The 18,291-nt window shown below is 35.7% G+C and overlaps 3 protein-coding genes across 4 annotated transcripts in view; all 3 read left to right on the forward strand.

The window, feature by feature from the left end:
- The first annotated feature begins 6,795 nt into the window (after positions 1–6,795).
- On the forward strand, positions 6,796–14,922 carry LOC106343798. 2 transcript variants are annotated; one of them, XM_013783109.1, is made up of 12 exons: positions 10,917–10,957; positions 11,031–11,687; positions 11,805–12,327; positions 12,418–12,616; positions 12,688–12,777; positions 12,854–12,961; positions 13,056–13,292; positions 13,384–13,422; positions 13,503–13,802; positions 13,890–14,306; positions 14,387–14,677; positions 14,751–14,922. In XM_013783109.1, exons 4-11 carry the CDS (start codon positions 12,464–12,466, stop codon positions 14,669–14,671), a joined length of 1,629 nt encoding a protein of 542 aa, XP_013638563.1. In that variant the 5' UTR covers positions 10,917–10,957; positions 11,031–11,687; positions 11,805–12,327; positions 12,418–12,463; the 3' UTR covers positions 14,672–14,677; positions 14,751–14,922. The 2 variants fall into 2 exon arrangements, with proteins under 2 accessions (XP_013638564.1, XP_013638563.1); XM_013783110.1 differs by lacking the exons at positions 10,917–10,957; positions 11,031–11,687 and adding an exon at positions 6,796–7,126 and having other exon boundaries at positions 11,805–12,616.
- On the forward strand, positions 7,472–11,567 carry LOC106345016. Its single transcript, XM_013784292.1, has 7 exons — positions 7,472–7,655; positions 7,888–7,944; positions 8,036–9,692; positions 9,782–10,407; positions 10,480–10,764; positions 10,852–10,957; positions 11,133–11,567. The coding sequence occupies exons 2-7, from the start codon at positions 7,916–7,918 to the stop codon at positions 11,565–11,567; spliced, it is 3,138 nt and encodes a 1,045-aa protein (XP_013639746.1). The 5' UTR covers positions 7,472–7,655; positions 7,888–7,915.
- The window catches only part of LOC106345017 (probable lipid desaturase ADS3.2, chloroplastic), a 5,121-nt gene continuing 1,636 nt past the window's right edge, over positions 14,807–18,291 (forward strand). The window contains exons 1-6 of the mRNA XM_013784293.1: positions 14,807–14,843; positions 15,422–15,588; positions 15,652–15,792; positions 16,398–16,538; positions 17,084–17,190; positions 17,507–17,635. Coding sequence (XP_013639747.1) covers positions 14,807–14,843; positions 15,422–15,588; positions 15,652–15,792; positions 16,398–16,538; positions 17,084–17,190; positions 17,507–17,635 — 722 coding nt within the window. The remainder of the gene's footprint in view (positions 14,844–15,421; positions 15,589–15,651; positions 15,793–16,397; positions 16,539–17,083; positions 17,191–17,506; positions 17,636–18,291) is intronic.

Consider the following 18,291-nt stretch of genomic DNA (forward strand, 5'->3'; position numbering starts at 1 on the left):
TAAACGACGGAGGAGTATCTCACCATCTGGTCGCACGACGAGAAGCCTTCGGGGAGAAGTGGTCTGAGATCTACATCTCCAGCCTTCACCAAGCATCAAGCGAGTGGGTCAGGTCATCATCTCCGGTCCAGAAAACTTCAAAGCTCATGTCTGTAATCCCACAGCACGACATCAGAGACACGACCTCAATCACCGCCGCCGTGAAGACGAGCCATCCTCGGAGAGAGACTGACGATTACGGGTCAAAGGTTGAAGCTTCGTGTTATCGTCTCTCAACTCAACTAATGATTGACAAGTTTCAGGCTTCTGTGAAACAAATTGCTCAGGCAGAGGAAGAGAAAGCAAGGCGATGATGACTCAACAGTCTTCTTCTCCATCGAAACCCAGCCTGAGGACCAATCCTGTTTGGTTCCAGCTGTTTCAGCCTTTGCCTCACCATTAAAGCTGAGACCTTTGAGTTACTGATGATGTCAGTGATGAATGCGATGACTATCGTTGAGTTCTCTCCAGCGTCTTAATGGCCGAAGCAGTGCAGCCTCTAACTGATGCAGCCAAGCCGTTCCTTGCCTCTGAGGATATCACCAAACTTGGAGGAGGTTAAAGCCTTACCATTGGCTGGAATGGAAGCGATAGAATCAACAGCCAGAGAAAGCTTCTTCCTTTACCCAAGACGTCATGATCGCCGAGATCGAGTCATGTTGCTGAGATCGTGAAGCTTAAGGCTTTGTTTCGCCGAGTCGTGGCTTCACCAAGCTCCAGGAGGAGATTAACTCTTACCGACTTGAGCTCCAACGCCAACGGGAACAGTCGTGTTCGTCATCATCACAACTCATTTCGAGAAGTGGAGATTGCAGCATATCCGTAGACAGACGAGCCTCTTTATGATCTCACCATCAAAAGAGAGCTTCACATGACCTCAGCAAGGAAGCCATCTCGTCTACTACTCCATCTCGTCTATTGTCACTTGGCCTCTGGTTCTCGACAAGCTGAGGCTTCTTAAGCTCCGGGATGTTTTCAACAGCTCCATCGCTAGAAGCTTGTTCCGAGTTAAAGACGTGCTACAAACGGCTTGCGGAGTCGATGAAACTGACGGAACTTGAAGTCAGACGAGTAATTGCTCCTCACTTCAACAAATCGACATAGTGTAGCTTGGGCCTCACTCAAAAGAAGAAGCAAAAAGCTAAACTCCAAGCCTAATCTCATTAACGAACGTTTAGCTTGACGTGGAGGTCAAGATTCTTTTGGTCGGCTATGATTTCACTCCATTGCTTTTTGCTCGAGCCTTTGGGTTGGCAACAGTTCGGTAAATTTATCTTTTACTAGGCACGAGTTTAAATTGAACTTGCTTTTTATTAGGCACGAATTTGCATTAGACTCGCTTACTGTTAGACACGAGTTTATAAAAACTCGCCTTTGGCAAGGCATGAGTTTACAGAAACTCTCCTTCTACTAGGTACGAGTTCTCAGTAAACTCGCTTTTTGCCTCAGCATGAGTCCAGTAAACTCGTCTTTCGCTAAGCACGAGTTTAAATCAAACTCGCCTTTTACTAGGCACAAGTTGAAAGTAAACTCGCCTAAATCGTCATAGGCATGAATGTGTCTAGTTAATTGTCTAATAAACCCTATTCGTAAAATTCATAGAGATCGACTGCATCTCTCTACGAACTTGGGGGGCTTACTGTTGGGGTGGATTTACATCCTCCTCAAGACCCATTAGACATTGAACTAGGCCTATATTGCTACGAAGCCCTAGGCTTCATCTTTCTATAAATAAGGAGCTACCTCCTTATGAGAAAGGATCGATCTTCTCCCATTTGACACATTAAACACTTCATACAAAGAGCTTATTGATTCTTAGATTTATTTACACTTGTAATCATACATGTAATATAATCTTTAATCAATAAATTCTTTTTGATGTTCATTTTCTATTTGATGTCTATGTTGATTTCTTTTTAGCTTCAAGAATCTAAAAAAAATATATTTCTTAAATTCTTCATTGTATGAATCCGACAAACACATCAATTTCAGTTCAAACACAAATACCAGAATGGCGACTGTAAAAAATACGCGACAAAATTAGGTTTAACATAAAGAAGAAGATGTCACGTGGTCTCTCTCACGTGCCTTTACTATAATAAAATGGGTATGAGCCCATTAGCCATCTAAGCATTGCATGATCCATTAACCCACAAGGTTTTTCGTAATAAAATTTTAAAACTTTTAATATCAGAATGTATTTTGTTGAAAGATATTGCACTCACAACATGTTCCAAATTTCAGGATATAATACTACTGAAATCAATAAATATATTTGGCTCCAATTCTCAAAAAAAACTCTAAACCCTATATATTTATAAAAAATATAGTTTAATAAATAAATTTATTAATTAAGAAAAACAATTCTATATTATAAAATAAAAACATTTCTAAATTTAAATTATAAAATTGAATAAATATATATTTACTTGGTAAAAATAACATATTACAAATTAACTAACATTTATATTATTTATAATATAGTAGAACGGGTTACAATTGATATTTTTACGATTATAGATTTTACGGGTTATTTCATCAATCATGCAACATATTAATCAAATACAAAACAATTTTAATCAATATTATTAAATTACAAACATGACTTATTGATAAAAGGTTGTGTCTAACTATTATTTCTATTACTCCATGATTTTGCCACTAAATCTACTTTTAAATATATAAACTATTGTGTAACTACTATCGGTTGATCTTGCACCCAAAAAAAACTACCAGTTGATAAAATAAATATTTTGTAACTTCCGCTGTGATTCCAAAGTTTTCGGATCCACTTCTCTCGTATCAATACAATTAAATTAGGAACATGTCCAATTGATAATAGTTGAGTCTAACTTAAAATTTAAACTATGCATACTTTTTAATATAATTGCATCGAAATTGAAATATAGAATGTGGATGTGACCACTACTTATATTGCCTATTTATCGGCTGCTACTTTTTGTAACTGCACCCATCTATAATCTATTAAAAAAGGAGTACATTTTGTACTTAGCTCTGAGTTTTTCTCAATATTTACCATTTTATGCCACTGGCATTAAACAAATTGTTGTTTTAAAATTTTCCTTAACCACCCTATATTAATTGACATCACTTAACCTTAAATAAGTTTTACATACGGTGGCTTTAAAGGTCTTCTTTCTCCGTTATTTTTTTTTGTTCGATGAACATTTTTTTTCTCCATTCTTCTAGGTCTTCTTCTCCATTCTTTTCCACTCTCTTTGTTTGATGGATTCACGTCGCAGAAAAGGCTAGATAGGAGTTTTGCGGAATTGGGTTATTTCTTTCTCCGTCGTAGTTGTTTGTGGTCTCAGATTGGTTGGGTTACATTGCGAGTCAAGACATCAGTGGATTTTCACTAAGCTCCGGTGTGGTTTCGTAAGTTGCAGCGGGAGTGACCGATTGAGAATGAATCACGACTTGGCTGGAGTGAGTTGGCTCAGGAGATCGCGGCTGCGTTGGTTAGGAGAAGGCCACAAGTTCGGTTAGCTAGGGTTTCTTAATGTGCATCCGGTTTTGTACGTTAGTTTTTTTTATCCTTAAATCATTAACCAATTCTGGTTTGGTAACCGAACCGAACGTATATGGATTATCTTTTAATAGATTAGATATTAATCGCTCCTCCATATTTACCGTAAGCTACGTTGGATTTGTCAACACTTATATATGTATGGAAGCTATTAGTTTTGATCGATATGGTTTGACTTATCTACCAACGAATTAACTATTATAAAGGTATAAACCAGGTCGGTTTTATCAAAATACATTAGAATCAATTATTATTTTTTCCTAAAAGAATCAATTCTGTTTATGTAGTGCAATATATGTTGTTCAACTGATATATGCATAACAACTTTATGTTAATGTATAAGCAGATGTTTTCCTGCACCATGTGCAGTAAAATTATTTTTAAATCTAACTTATATTTAAAAATAAATTTTATTAAATATTATAAATTTTACTATTTTCTTACTAATATTTAATATATATTTGATATATATTAAATCAATTTGTATAAAACTAATAAAAATAATATAAAATTGTATAATTATCAAATATTTAACCTAAACAATATTTATAAAATTTGTAGATGTATAAGCCTAATGATCTAACGATTAGATATATAATTTTTAAAAAAATTGTAGAAATTTTTGAAAACTTTAGTAATACAAATTGTATAAGTATACAAAATAATAATATTTCGAAATTTGAAATGTTATATATGAATATATTTATTTTACAGATGATGTATGAGCTATTACCATATTTTAAAAAAGTTTACCAAAAAGAAATATCAATATTAAATGTAATATATGAATTATTAACATATTCTAATAAATTTACCAAAAATATAAATCAACATTAAATGAAATTATCCATATCATATTTTTTCTGGAAGCCATGTCATCAGTTTCAGTAGTCATGTCATATTTGTTTTGTGAAATTGATTGTAGAAAAGACATGTGGCAAAATCACTTGGCAAATATAGTTTAATGGATTTATATGTATTACATTTGGTCATACAATCTATTATGATAGGAGGAAGTTAGTTGATATTATAATAAAATACAATTATAGAAATTGAAATGTTAGTTAACTTATATTTCAAAATGCAGAGGACGTTTTTTTAAGTTGTTTTAATATTATTTTAAACAATATCTCATGTTTTAATAGTATTAGATACATTTAATAAAATTTAAAAATGATGATTCAACTAAAAAATCACACATGAAATAATTTATGTACTTTTCTTTAACATAATAGATTTGAAGTATTATTCATGATTCACGACATCTATATATCATCTACATAAAAAAAAAACCAATCGATTTCTATTTATTTAAACTCGAAAAACCAAAACCGAGAGGTACTTCAATATTTAAAATATGATTAAATATTAACTATCCGAATTCAGGGGTTTTGGATATTCATAAGTAAGAGATATCCAAAACCCCTGAATTATCCGAGTTTTTTGGGTTTAATTCGAGGTTTTAGATGTTTTCGGGACTTTGGTTTTAAACTTTAACCAAACCAAATCTATTTATAATTCGGTTCTAATTCGGGTTTTATAATAATAAAAAACTAATCCAAACCCGACATTATCCGAACCGATCCAACCCAAATGAAACTATTAAATTGTTGTGTTTTGAAATGTTTATGTAATTATCGAAAAATAAACACCCGCACGGGCACGCGGATCAAAAGCTAGTATATTTTATTTAATCAAACAAAAACAAAAATTAAATAATGATAACTAATAACGTAACCATCTTCTATGCCGTTTCCTAATAATATGGACCAAACATAATCATCTTTAAACTTTAATGAAAAACATATAATCTTATCTATTTAATTAAAAAAAATTGTAATTATTCTTTGTTATTTTTAAAAAATAATAATATATATTTACGATTAAAGTGCAAAATTAATGTGTGAAATGGCTATTGAAGTAGTATATAGTTATGCAACATTACTAATTCAATACAATTATCAAAAATCTTAGTAATAATTAAGAAAAAAAAGATATTTTACATACATATGTTACAAAGAAAGACACAAATATAAAAATATGCACTAAAAAATATGTAAAACAAAAATATACCTGCAGAATCTAGTAGATATTTTACAATTATATTAGCCACGTGTTTTAACAGTGACGTTTGTGTTAGTCACATGCTTACATGACGTTTTTAAAAAATATCTCCCCCCCCCCCAACCCTCCCCTTATTCTTTGTAAACAATCGTTTACAAAAAAAAAATCTTTGTAAACAATTATGTCTCTGTCACCAATCTTATCTGTAGGATATGGGGGTGAGAAGCAATTCATATTATCCCAATTAAAATAAGAGAGAAAAAAAAGTATTCTAATTTTTTTAAATATAATTGTCTTGAATATTATTTAGATTTGGTTGTAAAAATTATAAGTATAATATCTCTCCGATGCAATTCTATTTTTTCTCTATATTTTCACTAAAACAAAGTAACAATATTATAAAATTGAATATACTATAATAAAATTACTCAATTATACAGTAGAATATAGAAGAAACATTTCTTTGTATTCTACTTTATAAGAGCATATCCAAAACTTCCGTAAAAAATCCAGTGAGGTTCATGTTTAGCTTCTCTAAGCACACATCACTTTTTAATGAAAATTATCCTTTATGAACTTGAATAACTCTAATAAGCTTATAAATTTTTAAATAAAAAAATTTAGATTTTGGAATGAAATAAGAAAGGAAGTGAAAGGGAAATGGTTTGTGTGTGTAAGAAAGAAGAATATAAAAATGTCGATGTTAATTTTAAGTGGATTTAGAGCTTAAAATTGGTTGTTCATGGTGGTTGATGTATTGATTATAATTGAAATATTATAAATAAAAGAGAGAGGTTTTTATGATTGAATAAAACAAAATTTTCGAAAAAAATAAAAATAAAAAGTAATGGTATTTCCATAAATATTACAAACTTTTGGGGTGAATATTGAAAATGAACGTTTCAAAAAAAATCATGGATTAGTTTTGTATTTTACTTTTTGTTTTGATTCATTTTGCAAAAAAAAAACCTTTGTTTATACTATTAATTTCAATCGATTTTGTTTTAGAATTTAGAAACATAATTTTTGTGGTCCTACAAATATATCAATCATTTGTATCAGAAATTAACAAATGAAATATCTTCTAATGGTAAAAAAAAGGCCACCCACAACTTTATAGTCATGTGTAGTATATATAGATTGGGTATGCATGTAAAGGCAACGACTTGAAAAACCTATTCTCAGGAACCATGGCGTCTCTGTGTACAGCTCTCAAACCGCTATCTCCTTTTTCATCATTTGTTAAACAAGGTTACTCCATGAATACTAGTGCCTTGTTTACTTATCACACATCCAACTATACACACTCTTTTCGGCCCAAACGAAGAGGAGCTCTAGCTGTCCATAATAATGCACCGGATCCGGTCGAGAGTTCCTGGAGAGCACCCTTGTCGGAGGATGTGAAGGGGAGACAGAAGAGTGCATTTTGGAAAAGGACTTGGAATTCTACGGACGTGAGAAATGTAGTCATAATGGGTGGGTTCCATTTGCTGAGCCTCTCACACTACAAAAAAAGTTGTTATTCATAGCACATTGTTATAGCACGCACGTTTCACTGAACTGCTGTCGTTGATGAGTGAATTTTTTTTCTAGTATAGGTTAGCATTATATAAATGCTATGATAGAGTTTTGCTAAGCGGGAAGCTAAAATTAGCTTTTCCACAAAACACTTAGTAAAAATTAGCTAATATTTTCTGTTTTCCCTCTCTCTAATCGGGGTTCCTTCTCTTCTCTCTCATTTTCCCCCTTTCTCGACAAAACTCTAAGAGAAATCAATCTGGATTCTCCATCTCCTTCTCTATCGTTCTCTCTCTATTTCCATCTCTGTCTCGATTCTCCATCTCCGGTTCTCCATCTCCGCCTCGATTCTCCATCTCCGCCTCGATTCTCCATCTCTGATTCTCCATCTCCTCCTCGATTCCCCATCTCCCCCTCGATTCTCCATCACTCTCCTTCATCGCCGCTTCTCCCAGCTCCGATTCAACTCCTGTTCTACATCTCTTAGGTATAGGAAGTCACAATTTCGATATCTCTGTCAGTGTTAAGCTGAAATCGAAGTTTTATTTTTTTGCTTTAATTTCTTGGTTGCTTTGATATGTTGGTTGCTTTGATTTCCTGTTTTATTCCAGTTATCTTTTTATTTGGTTGGTATCGTTTCATGCTCTGAATATTTTTGTTATATCATTACATCCTCTGACTCTTATGTGTTATGTTATAAGTTCGTTTTGTTACAAAAGGTTTCAACTTTGGTTCGAACACAGCATTATGGACAAAGCTTGGGTACATCTAAACAGGTAATGAGCTTAAGCGTGTATCTCATGTTTCATTTGGTGATTACTGACTTAACTTGTTTAATTTTGTTTTTCTTTTGATTGTTAATGGCAGAGTTGATCCTGGATATGAGAGAGGGGCTTCAAAGTTTGTCCGGGATGTGGCTTCAGCAATGGGAGGGGTTGATGTTATTGTATGTCCGTGTATTGACTGCCGTAACATAGTTCGACATTCAGCAAGTGTGGTACTTGATCATCTTGTTACTAGGGGTATGGAGGAGGGTTATAAGATGCGGGCTGATTGGTATCTACATGGAGAGTTGAACGCAGAGGTTGCTGATGAAAGCAAAGGAAGTGAGTGGAACGATGAGATCTATGGGTTGTTCAGAGCTGCTGGGTGTTTTGATGAAGAGTTAGCTGGTATGGGGAATCTATCTGATATGGCAGAGGGAGAGGACAAGAAAGAAGATGAGTTCTTGGCAAAGCTAGCTGACGCTGAAACACCATTGTATCCGAGCTGTTCAAGCCATAGCAAGTTATCTGCAATTGTTTCGTTGTTCAGATTGAAGACTCATAATGGATGGTCTGACAAGAGCTTCAATGATTTGCTAGAGACCTTGCCAGACATGTTACCTGAAGAAAATGTCTTGCACACATCACTCTATGACGTGAAGAAGTTCTTGAAATCATTTGACATGGGCTACGAGAAGATCCATGCTTGTGGCAACGATTGCTGCCTATTCAGAAAGAGGTTCAAGAAGCTCGATAAGTGTCCTAAATGCAAGGCTTCAAGGTGGAAGACTAATGTCCACACGGGTGAGACGAAGAAAGGCGTCCCACAGAAAGTTCTCCGTTACTTCCCTGTAATACCAAGACTGAAGAGAATGTTCCGGTCTGAAGAAATGGCCAAGGATTTGAGGTGGCACTTTACCAACAAAAGCAGTGATGGAAAGCTGCGTCATCCTGTTGATTCTGTGACATGGGATCATATGAATGCCAAATACCCTACGTTTGCAGATGAAGCAAGGAACCTAAGGCTGGGACTTTCAACAGATGGATTCAATCCATTCAACATGAAGAACTCGATGTACAGTTGCTGGCCTGTTCTGCTAGTTAACTACAACTTACCTCCAGACCTGTGCATGAAGAAGGAGAACATCATGCTTTCTTTGCTGATTCCTGCTCCACATCAGCCTGGTAATAGCATAGACGTGTATTTAGAACCCCTAATCGACGATCTTAACACTCTGTGGAGCATTGGAGAGGTAACATACGACGCACTTACTCGATCAGCTTTTACACTAAAGGCGATGCTGCTTTGGACAATCAGCGATTTTCCAGCTTATGGGAATCTAGCAGGCTGCAAAGTAAAGGGAAAAATGGGATGTCCGTTATGTGGAAAAAATACAGAGAGCATGTGGTTGAAGTTCAGCAGAAAGCATGTGTATATGGGTCATAGAAAGGGTCTGCCACCAACTCACAGTTTTAGAGGAAAGAAGAAATGGTTTGATGGAAAAGTAGAACAAGGGAGAAGGGGAAGAATACTTACTGGGCGTGATATTTCTCAAAATCTGAGAAATTTTCACAATGATTTTGGAAATTTCAAACGGTCTGCCAGTAAGAGAAAAATGATGCAGGGTTCAATTGATTTAGGGTCTGATATTGAGGGTATGTCGAGTGAATCAGATGAAGAGGAAGAAGTACTAGTAGATGAGGATGAGTTATCTAGATGGAAGAAGAGGTCAATATTCTTCAAGCTACCTTATTGGGAGGTAGATTATTATTTCATTTGCTTAATTTTTTTTTCCTCATCACTGTTATTTTCTTAACTTAAATATGATGTTTTATTTCTCATGTGTAGGAACTCCCGGTGAGGCACAACTTAGATGTAATGCATGTGAAGAGAAATGTTGCTGCAAGCTTAGTTTCAACGTTGTTGCACTGTGGGAAATCTAAGGATGGTCTTGCCGCTCGTAAGGATCTGGAGGAGCTTGGTATTAGGCCGGATTTGCACCCTAGAGTGCAAGGAAAAAGAACCTATCTCCCTCCAGCACCGTGGTCTTTGTCCAAACAAGAAAAGAAGATATTTTGCAGGCGTCTATTTGACTTCCAAGGGCCAGATGGATATTGTTCTAACATATCAAGAGGTGTCTCGTTGGATGACTGTAAAGTCTCTGGTCTGAAATCACATGACTACCATGTTTTGATGCAACAACTTCTGCCGATTGCACTTAAAGGGTTGCTGCCAAAAGGACCGAGGCTTGCAATTTTTAGATTATGCTCTTTCTTCAATATGTTGTGTCAGAGAGTGATTGACATGGAGAAGCTTCTGGTTATGGAAGCTGAGATTGTTGAGACTCTTAGCTTGTTTGAAAGATACTTTCCTCCATGTTTGTTTGATATCATGCTTCATTTGACTGTCCATCTAGGAAGAGAAGCTCGGCCTGGTGGACCAGTCCACTTTAGATGGATGTACCCGTTTGAAAGGTAGATAGATATGATTTTTTTTTCATTCTGTAACAAACATATCCAAAACTGTCATTTATTGATTTGATTCAGGTGCATGAAAGTCCTCAAAGACTTTGTTAGAAATCCTGCAAGACCAGAGGGCTGCATAGCTGAGTGCTACCTTGCTGAGGAATGTATCCGGTTTTGCAGTGAGTTCCTGAAGAAAACAACAAATGTTCAAGAGAAACAGGATAGAAACACAGAGTATGAGAACAATTCTATCTTAGAGGGTCGTCCAATAACCACTGCTACTTCAGTAACTCTCACTGAAACGGAAAAGAGGATTGCTCATCTTGCTATCATCCAAAACATGGCTCTGGTCGAACCTTATGTAGAGTAAGTATAAATTTATCTTTCATTACATAGTTTTTATTTACAATCAACAACTTTTTCTAATTTATTTCTATTTTGATCTGCTACTAGTGAGCATCTACAATATTTACAAGACACAGATGGAAGGAGTCGGCGAGATGCATCAACGCTATGGAGTATGCATACTAAGAATTTTGCTTCCTGGCTAAAAGAGAAGGTACTGAATTACATTATACAATTCTCCTCTTATAGACTGCCTACTTGTTATTGACTTGTTATTTCTTTATCAGGTGCCTCTTGATTCTGCAGAACATGACGACACACTTAAGTGGATAGCTTATGGTCCACGTTGTTCTGCGAGATCATATACATGATTCATTGTTAATGGGCAGAGGTTTCACACAGTGTCAGTTGATAGGAAAAGTCAGAATAGTGGGGTCTATTATGAGGCTACAGCAGTGTGTAGAGCTAGTGCAAAAGATACATCACAGGTGGTAGATTTAGTATCTTACTACGGCAGGGGGACAGACATCATTTTGATCGACTACAATGTCTTCTATGTTTCTCCGTTCCGATGTCAATGGGCAGTTAAGGGTAATGGAGTAAAGATCGAAGATGGTTTTACACTTGTGAACATGAATCAAAGTCAAGCCTCCTTTGCAAGTGACCCTTACATTCAAGCATCTCAAGCGAAGCAAGTGTTTTACTCCAGAGAAGATGAGTCATCAAACTGGTATATTGTCATGAAAGGTCCTTCTAGAAGATACAGTAAGGAAGATATTCAAGAGGGAAATGCAGATATTGGGCCATTACAGTTCGAATGTTGACTTGGATGTTGACATTGATGATGCTGAGAATCTCAGAACTGATTGTGAAGGGATATATGTGTGACGAAGTTGCCGTATTGACATTGATGATATCATTGCTTGTTTTTGTTTTTGATTGTGGTACTTGCTTGGTCATTGTCTGCTTGTTTGGTTGTTTCTTGTTTTGAGGTTGTAGTGTGATTGTTTCAGTGTTCTGTTGAGTATGAAGTTAACTATGTATTTCTTATTATGTTTCAGGTGAATTAAGATGGGACGTGCAAAGCAGACTAAACGTGGAAGGAGACAATCAAAGAAGTCAAAAAAGGAAGATGATGACGCAGTTGAGTTCGTTTGTACTATCCAAACACATGAAGAAGAACATGAAGAGGAACGTGGGCAGCGACAGGAACAGGAAGAGGAACATGTGGAGGAACGAGAACCGGAAGAGGGACATGAGGAGGAGCAACAACAGGAAGAGGAGCGTCAACCAGAGCAACATAATGGCGACGAGCCTGAAGGTGAGATAGAACATACTCAGGAGGCTGAAGGTGGAACCTCCCGTAAGAGAAAGCGTGGTCCAACAATGATGAGAGACCTAGCCAAATATCCAAATACCAGAGTTCATGTCGATTTCACTTTTATGGGAGAAGCTTATGGTCCTGGTTCAGTCAAGCTATCTTCATATTTGGGTCCGTTGGTAAGGGAGCACGTGCCTGTTACAGTTGAAAATTGGAAAAAAATTACTGAAGAAGTGAAGACAGTGCTTTGGAAATCAGTCCAGGTGACAGTTTCTAAACAATAACAGCATGTATATTTCTGAACAGACATCAAGTTATTGATTATTGGTTGGCTAACTACGTGTGCGGGCAAGGTTTGAACTTGATGAGGACCACCAAAGGGTTGCAGTTCTTAAGCAAATGGGAGCCTTGTGGAGATCATCCAAGTCACGTCTTGTTACCCAAATCAATGAAGCTGAAAATAACCAACAAAGGATGAATCTCAGACCTAAGAATGTTCATCCAATTGAGTGGCGCAAATTTGTGAAGCTAAAAACAAGCCAAGAATTCAAGGTATACATTCTTAGATGAATAAGATCGTTATTACTAACTAGATTAATAAGATCGTTATTACGAAATGATAGGTTCTGAGTGATAGCTACAAAGAGAGGAGAAGCAAACAGATTCCTCACACTTATAGTAGAAAGGGAATGGTTAGACTAGCAGAAGAGATGGTAAGCATATTATCTCAGATTTTGGTTTCATTTTTTTATCTGTAGACAAGGCTGTTGACATATAATTTTGCAACAGAAAAATAGGTCTGAAGACAAATCTGAAGTGTCGAGACTTAAAGTCTGGGTGAGGTTACGTACAAGAAAAGATGGAACTCCCATCAACACAAATGCTGCTGAGAAGATTGTAAGTTTATAACATAATCTGTTCCTCCTATTAATCATGGTCGGTAGATAGATATGCTTATAACTTTTTCTGTTAATTGTAATGTGGTATACAGCAAAAGGCAGCTGAGATTGTTAAGGGTGGTAGTCAGAGTGGAAAAAATCTGGATGAAGATACGCTCATCCAGGTCTTAGGACCTGATAATCCTGGTCGTATGAGAGCAATGGGGAGGATTATTAGTAAGACGAAATTAGCTTGCTTCAATGTCAACCAGAAGTCAATTTCTGAAATGCAACAGACACAAATTCATCTCATGCAAAAGGTTAATGAGCTACAGTCTGAACTTGCGAAAGTAAAAAACCAGGTTAGTTACATCTCCAAGAATACATAAAGATAAGTGCTTATCACATAATAATAAGCTTTGTGTTGGGTTTATGTTACAAAGAGATGACAATGAAGTGGGGGAAAACTCGGCTGCAAGAGTAAGCAATTTATATGAGATTAATGGCATTTTTTTTCTACTTTACACTACTCTTATACTTTAACAACTAACATTTAACAGAGTGTGAACAAGATACCACAAAAGAAGTGTCTTCTCATTGACTGGGCTGATGAAGATGGAAACGTTGCTGAGGGTCGTATCATTTCTTCTGACCCTGAAGACATAGTGAATGATAGTCGATTAGGTCCTAATGATGTTAAAGTCTTGGTTGATGAAGCTACTGAGCCTGAAGCATTCCTCTGGAGACCTGCGACTAACATGTGCATAATTAAGGAAGCTGTTGGTCATATTATTGCATGGCCGAAGAAAAAATGCGTGGAACTAGGTCTGGGGCTTGAACATGAAGACATTGCACCACTGGTAAATGTTTTTCATTCTTGCAGTTACATAGTTAATAAGGTCATGATTTCGCCTATGATAACTTCTTTTTCTGAATGTGTTTGATAGGGCTCAAGAGCAAATTCTCTCAACAAATGCAAACTTCTGGATTTGTCTGATGATAGTGTAGTTGTTGGTGAAGGGAGTTGGCAGACAAAAGAACCAAAAGCATTGGTTAATGGACTTCCTCTAGGACCTAAAGCAGTGAAAGTATTCTTGGATGTTGTACATGAGCATGGAACATATTTATGGAGGCCTACGATGGATCATTCCTACCTGGAGGACTGCTTACATTCTTTTATGTCATGGCCTGCTAGCAAAGTTGTCTTTGACAATCCACCAGAAGCAACAAGAGGACAATCTCCTACGGGTATGAAAGTTACATCGGTTGGTTATAAGTCGCCTACTGATACAAGTGGTAGAAAAGGTGCAAAATCAGGAGCAACAACATCAATTCATACTGAGGAGTCTCCTGCAACTGATCAGGTAAATTTTTAACTTATATGTTCAATCATCTGCTCAGATTAATATCTGTGTTTTGAATTGTGTGCATGTCTATTGTAAAGTGTCAGCTTAAGCATGGATCTCAGACAATGAAACAGAATCAGAAGTGCAAATTGATGGACATTGGTGAGAGGAAACAAGTTGTTGCTGAAGGTCGTATCCATTCAACAGACCCAACTCAACTGGTCCACTTTGTGCGCTTGGGTCCGAAAGCAGCTAGAGTGTGGGTAGATGCAGTGCTCGTAGATGATGCAGAAGTTTGGAGGAAATCAGATGAAATAGAGAGTTTGAAAGATGCACACGGTTCATCAATTGCATGGCCAATTGATAAATTGGTCATATTTTAAGCTGCTGTAAGTATTCTGTTTTGTGTGTTTAAACCTGCATATGTAATTGCATAACTGATCAGAGTTTTCATTGTTGCAGCAGCTGAGGGAATGAAGAACTTAGGTCCAGATTTAGCTAGTGTTTAAGCTAGGCTAATGAACTTGATGTATGATATTATTGCTTATGACTTTGGTTTGTGTTTTAGAACTGCATCAGTAACACTTATGTATAATGACTTATGTATGTCAAACTTATTTTATGAAAGGGTTAGTTTGTTATGAAGTTTCTGCTTTTTTTATTACAAATTTTCGAAAATGCAAATTCATAGCTCGTGGACAAAATAACAATAGCTAAAAAAAACAGTTATGCTTGTAAAGCATAGCATTAAATATTTCATATAATGTAAACTATCATAATATATTTCTAAGGTATTAAAAACTTTAGTAAAACACTTATCCACAGCAATTACCAAAATAAGCTATTGCTATTGTAGACGTCGCTACCATGGCGCGCAATACGTATCATAATCAATTTGTAACAAAAAATAATTGTGCCGTAGATTCATTAATAACATCAGCTAATTAATGCTATCGTAAACGAACATTTCGTAGCATCAAAGAAAAACGCTATTGTAAGGGGGCTACATATGATGGCTGCCGTATACACAGTAGTTGCGAATTCGCTATCAAAACTCTAACATAGCATATAACCCGCGCTAACAATAAGCATTTTTCTTGTAGTGTCAGCTCCATTGTACTTCAGTTGAGCAGCTTTTCGGCTTTCCGTTTGGTTATGTACGATCTTCGGAATCTGCATCACCTTGTCTTATCACCGGAATCTTTCTCACCGAAGTTTCGATCTACCGAAATGGCTCGAGTATCTATTTGCTTATGGTGGCGTTCTGGCTTTTCAGGTTCTACTTTCATATATTCCGAAGGTGATTCTTTGACATGACCACTATAATATATCTTTAGTCGTAACTTGTAAATTGTTTGTGCAGGGAGACCCAATAGAGTGGGTGAGCAACCATCGGTACCATCATAAGCATCGTGATACACAACGTGACCCACACAGCCCTATACAAGGTTTTTGGTTTAGTCACATCACTTGGATATCTGATTTCGGTTCTATCCAAAAAAAGGTACAGTAGAATATATCAGTCGTTAAATATTGCCCAATTAATATTTTGATGGCCTCTTAATTCTACAATGTATGAACTTAGAGATTCAAACTTGATATTGCTGAAGATATTCAACATCCCTTATATATTAAAAGATATTAAAAGAGAAGCATTGTAATAAATACATTCACACTATAATAGACACGTGACAGCCTCACAATGATTTGATAATAAATATGTTAACGCGTTCATTACAATATCCATAAATATGTTCACAGTATGTACTTTGCATTTTTTTAATATAAAACTCACATACATTGTTACAATTTTTTTTGTTATTTATATTTATATATCTAATAAAGTACTGGTAGAATGATCTTTTACTTTTTTTAATGAAATATATTTTGGGCAGTTTTTTTTTTTTTTTGTAATCCAGGGGTTCCCCACTTACGTGGATCATTTTGAAAAAAATGTAGTTTGATTATATTATAGAGTAAAAATGAAATGGAAGTGGAAAATCATTTATTCTAAATTTCATTTTTGAGTGAAAAATGAAGTGTGGTTTGGAGATGTTTATGTGGGTGAGACTGACATGACTAAATCAATGGGTGCATGTATGCACGCAGTGTGGCGGAGAGGAGAATGTAAATGACCTTGTGAGGCAGCCCTTCTACCGGTTTCTTCAGCGAACCTTATATTTGCGTCTGATAGCTTTTGGATTTCTACTCCATATTTGGGGAGGCATGCCCTTCCTTGTCTGGGGAATGGTAAGCACACATAACACACCTTTCCATATATATTATGTTTAATGATATAATAACATGACTAGTACTCCTCCGTTTTTATATATATGACGTTCTATGATTTTTTACATAAAACAAGACATATTGTATATTTCTTTTACTATCCTCTTTCATTAACTAACGTAGAAGGTAGATGAATTGAATAATGTAAAGGGTAAATAAAGTCATTACTGCTATATTTTACGTAGATTTCTGGAAAACATCACATATATTGGAACAAAAAAATAGTTCTGAAACATCATGTAAAACCGAACTGAGGGAGTAGTAGAGTGGAATTAATTTTAGACAGCTGAGGTTTGGAAACTGTCCCAACAGAATGGGAAAAGTCAGTTTGCGACCTTGAGTGTCAAATCGATGTTTCATATAAAAACATTTTAGAAATTATTTGAGAATTAACAATAATTTAAAATTACATGTTTTTTTGTAGAGTCTATATGAGTCTGTTTATGTTGCTGACAAAAAAAAAATACATAAATAAATTAAAATTATTTGAGAATTGGCAATATCAGGGTGTGGCAAATGTGGCTCGAAGCCACTCGACGTTTCTGGTGAACTCAGTTTGTCATACATGGGGAACACGAGCTTGGAACACACCTGACCTCTCAAGAAACAATTGGTACTACTATCTATATATATACATGTGTCTATGTAATTTCACTAAATATTACTCTGCTTTTCTCAAGATAAATGTCTTACGAAAAAATTGTTTCAGTTTTGTTTTTTAAATATCATGCATTTTTACTAGTTAATGATGATAAAGTTTATACTTCAAAAAGTAACTGAATTTATTATTGGTTTAAATTATTAAAAATAATTAATCATAAAATAAAATATTTATAAAAAAATTTCTAATTTTCTTTTAATATGTGTAACACTTTAGAAAAAAATGATTTAGGAACAGAGAGAATAAAAATAAATTTGTGATGAATCAGGTTGCTAGCCATTCTAATGTTTGGTGAGGTATGGCATAACAACCATCATGCATTTGAGTTCTCGGCCAGGCATGGACTCGAGTGGTGGCAGCTCGACGTTACTTGGTACACTACAAGAAAACAGCGACATACCGAAGAAAAAAATCGTCGGTATGTCGTCGGAATAACGTTATTCCGACGACATACCGACGAAACAAGTCCTCGGAAATAACTCTTTGGAAATTCATTTTTCCTTGGAAATCCCTCGGAAATTTCCGACGGAATTCCGAAGAAACGAATTTCCGAGGAAACTCCGAGGACCACCAGTTCGTCGAAAAGCTCCTCGGAATATACCGAGGGAGAACTTCCTCGGGATATTTCGATGGACTTTCCGATGGTCCAATCCTCTGAAGTTCCGACGAAATGTTCCTCGGAATTTTCAACGGGAATTTCCGAGGAACGGAGCACTCGGAAAATTCCAAGGAATGAGTCCCTCGGTATATTCCGAGGAACAGAACCCTCGGAAAATTCCGAGGAATGGGTCCCTCGGTATATTCCGAGGAAATGTTCCTCGGAAATTTCCGAGAGTTCATTTCCTCGGAATTTCAAAAAAAAAAAAAAATTGAAATTTAAATTCGAAAATATAAAATTAAATTAAAATTGAAAACATATTAGATAATATTCAAAGTTGTACAAATAAAAATAAAACATTCCGAGTTTTTGAAAAAAAAAAAAACTACGGGTCTTGCACGTTCGGGAACACCTCGTTCGGGTACATCATCTCCATCATTTGCTGGTTCAGCCTC

This window comes from Brassica oleracea, chromosome C5 (genome assembly GCF_000695525.1).
Source record: "Brassica oleracea var. oleracea cultivar TO1000 chromosome C5, BOL, whole genome shotgun sequence".
In the NCBI taxonomy this organism is placed as follows: Eukaryota; Viridiplantae; Streptophyta; class Magnoliopsida; order Brassicales; family Brassicaceae; genus Brassica; species Brassica oleracea.

Bases quoted from the DNA above. Each gene is read 5' to 3' on its own strand.
- LOC106345016 (XM_013784292.1), top strand. From the start codon at position 7,916: ATGGACAAAGCTTGGGTACATCTAAACAG. The intron at 7,945-8,035 runs GTAATGAGCTTA...TGTTAATGGCAG, and splicing joins GCTTGGGTACATCTAAACAG to AGTTGATCCTGGATATGAGA. The intron at 10,408-10,479 runs GTAGATAGATAT...GATTTGATTCAG, and splicing joins TGGATGTACCCGTTTGAAAG to GTGCATGAAAGTCCTCAAAG.
- LOC106343798 (XM_013783110.1), top strand. From the start codon at position 12,464: ATGGGAGCCTTGTGGAGATCATCCAAGTCACGTCTTGTTACCCAAATC. The intron at 13,423-13,502 runs GTAAGCAATTTA...AACATTTAACAG, and splicing joins GGGAAAACTCGGCTGCAAGA to AGTGTGAACAAGATACCACA. The intron at 14,307-14,386 runs GTAAATTTTTAA...TCTATTGTAAAG, and splicing joins AGTCTCCTGCAACTGATCAG to TGTCAGCTTAAGCATGGATC.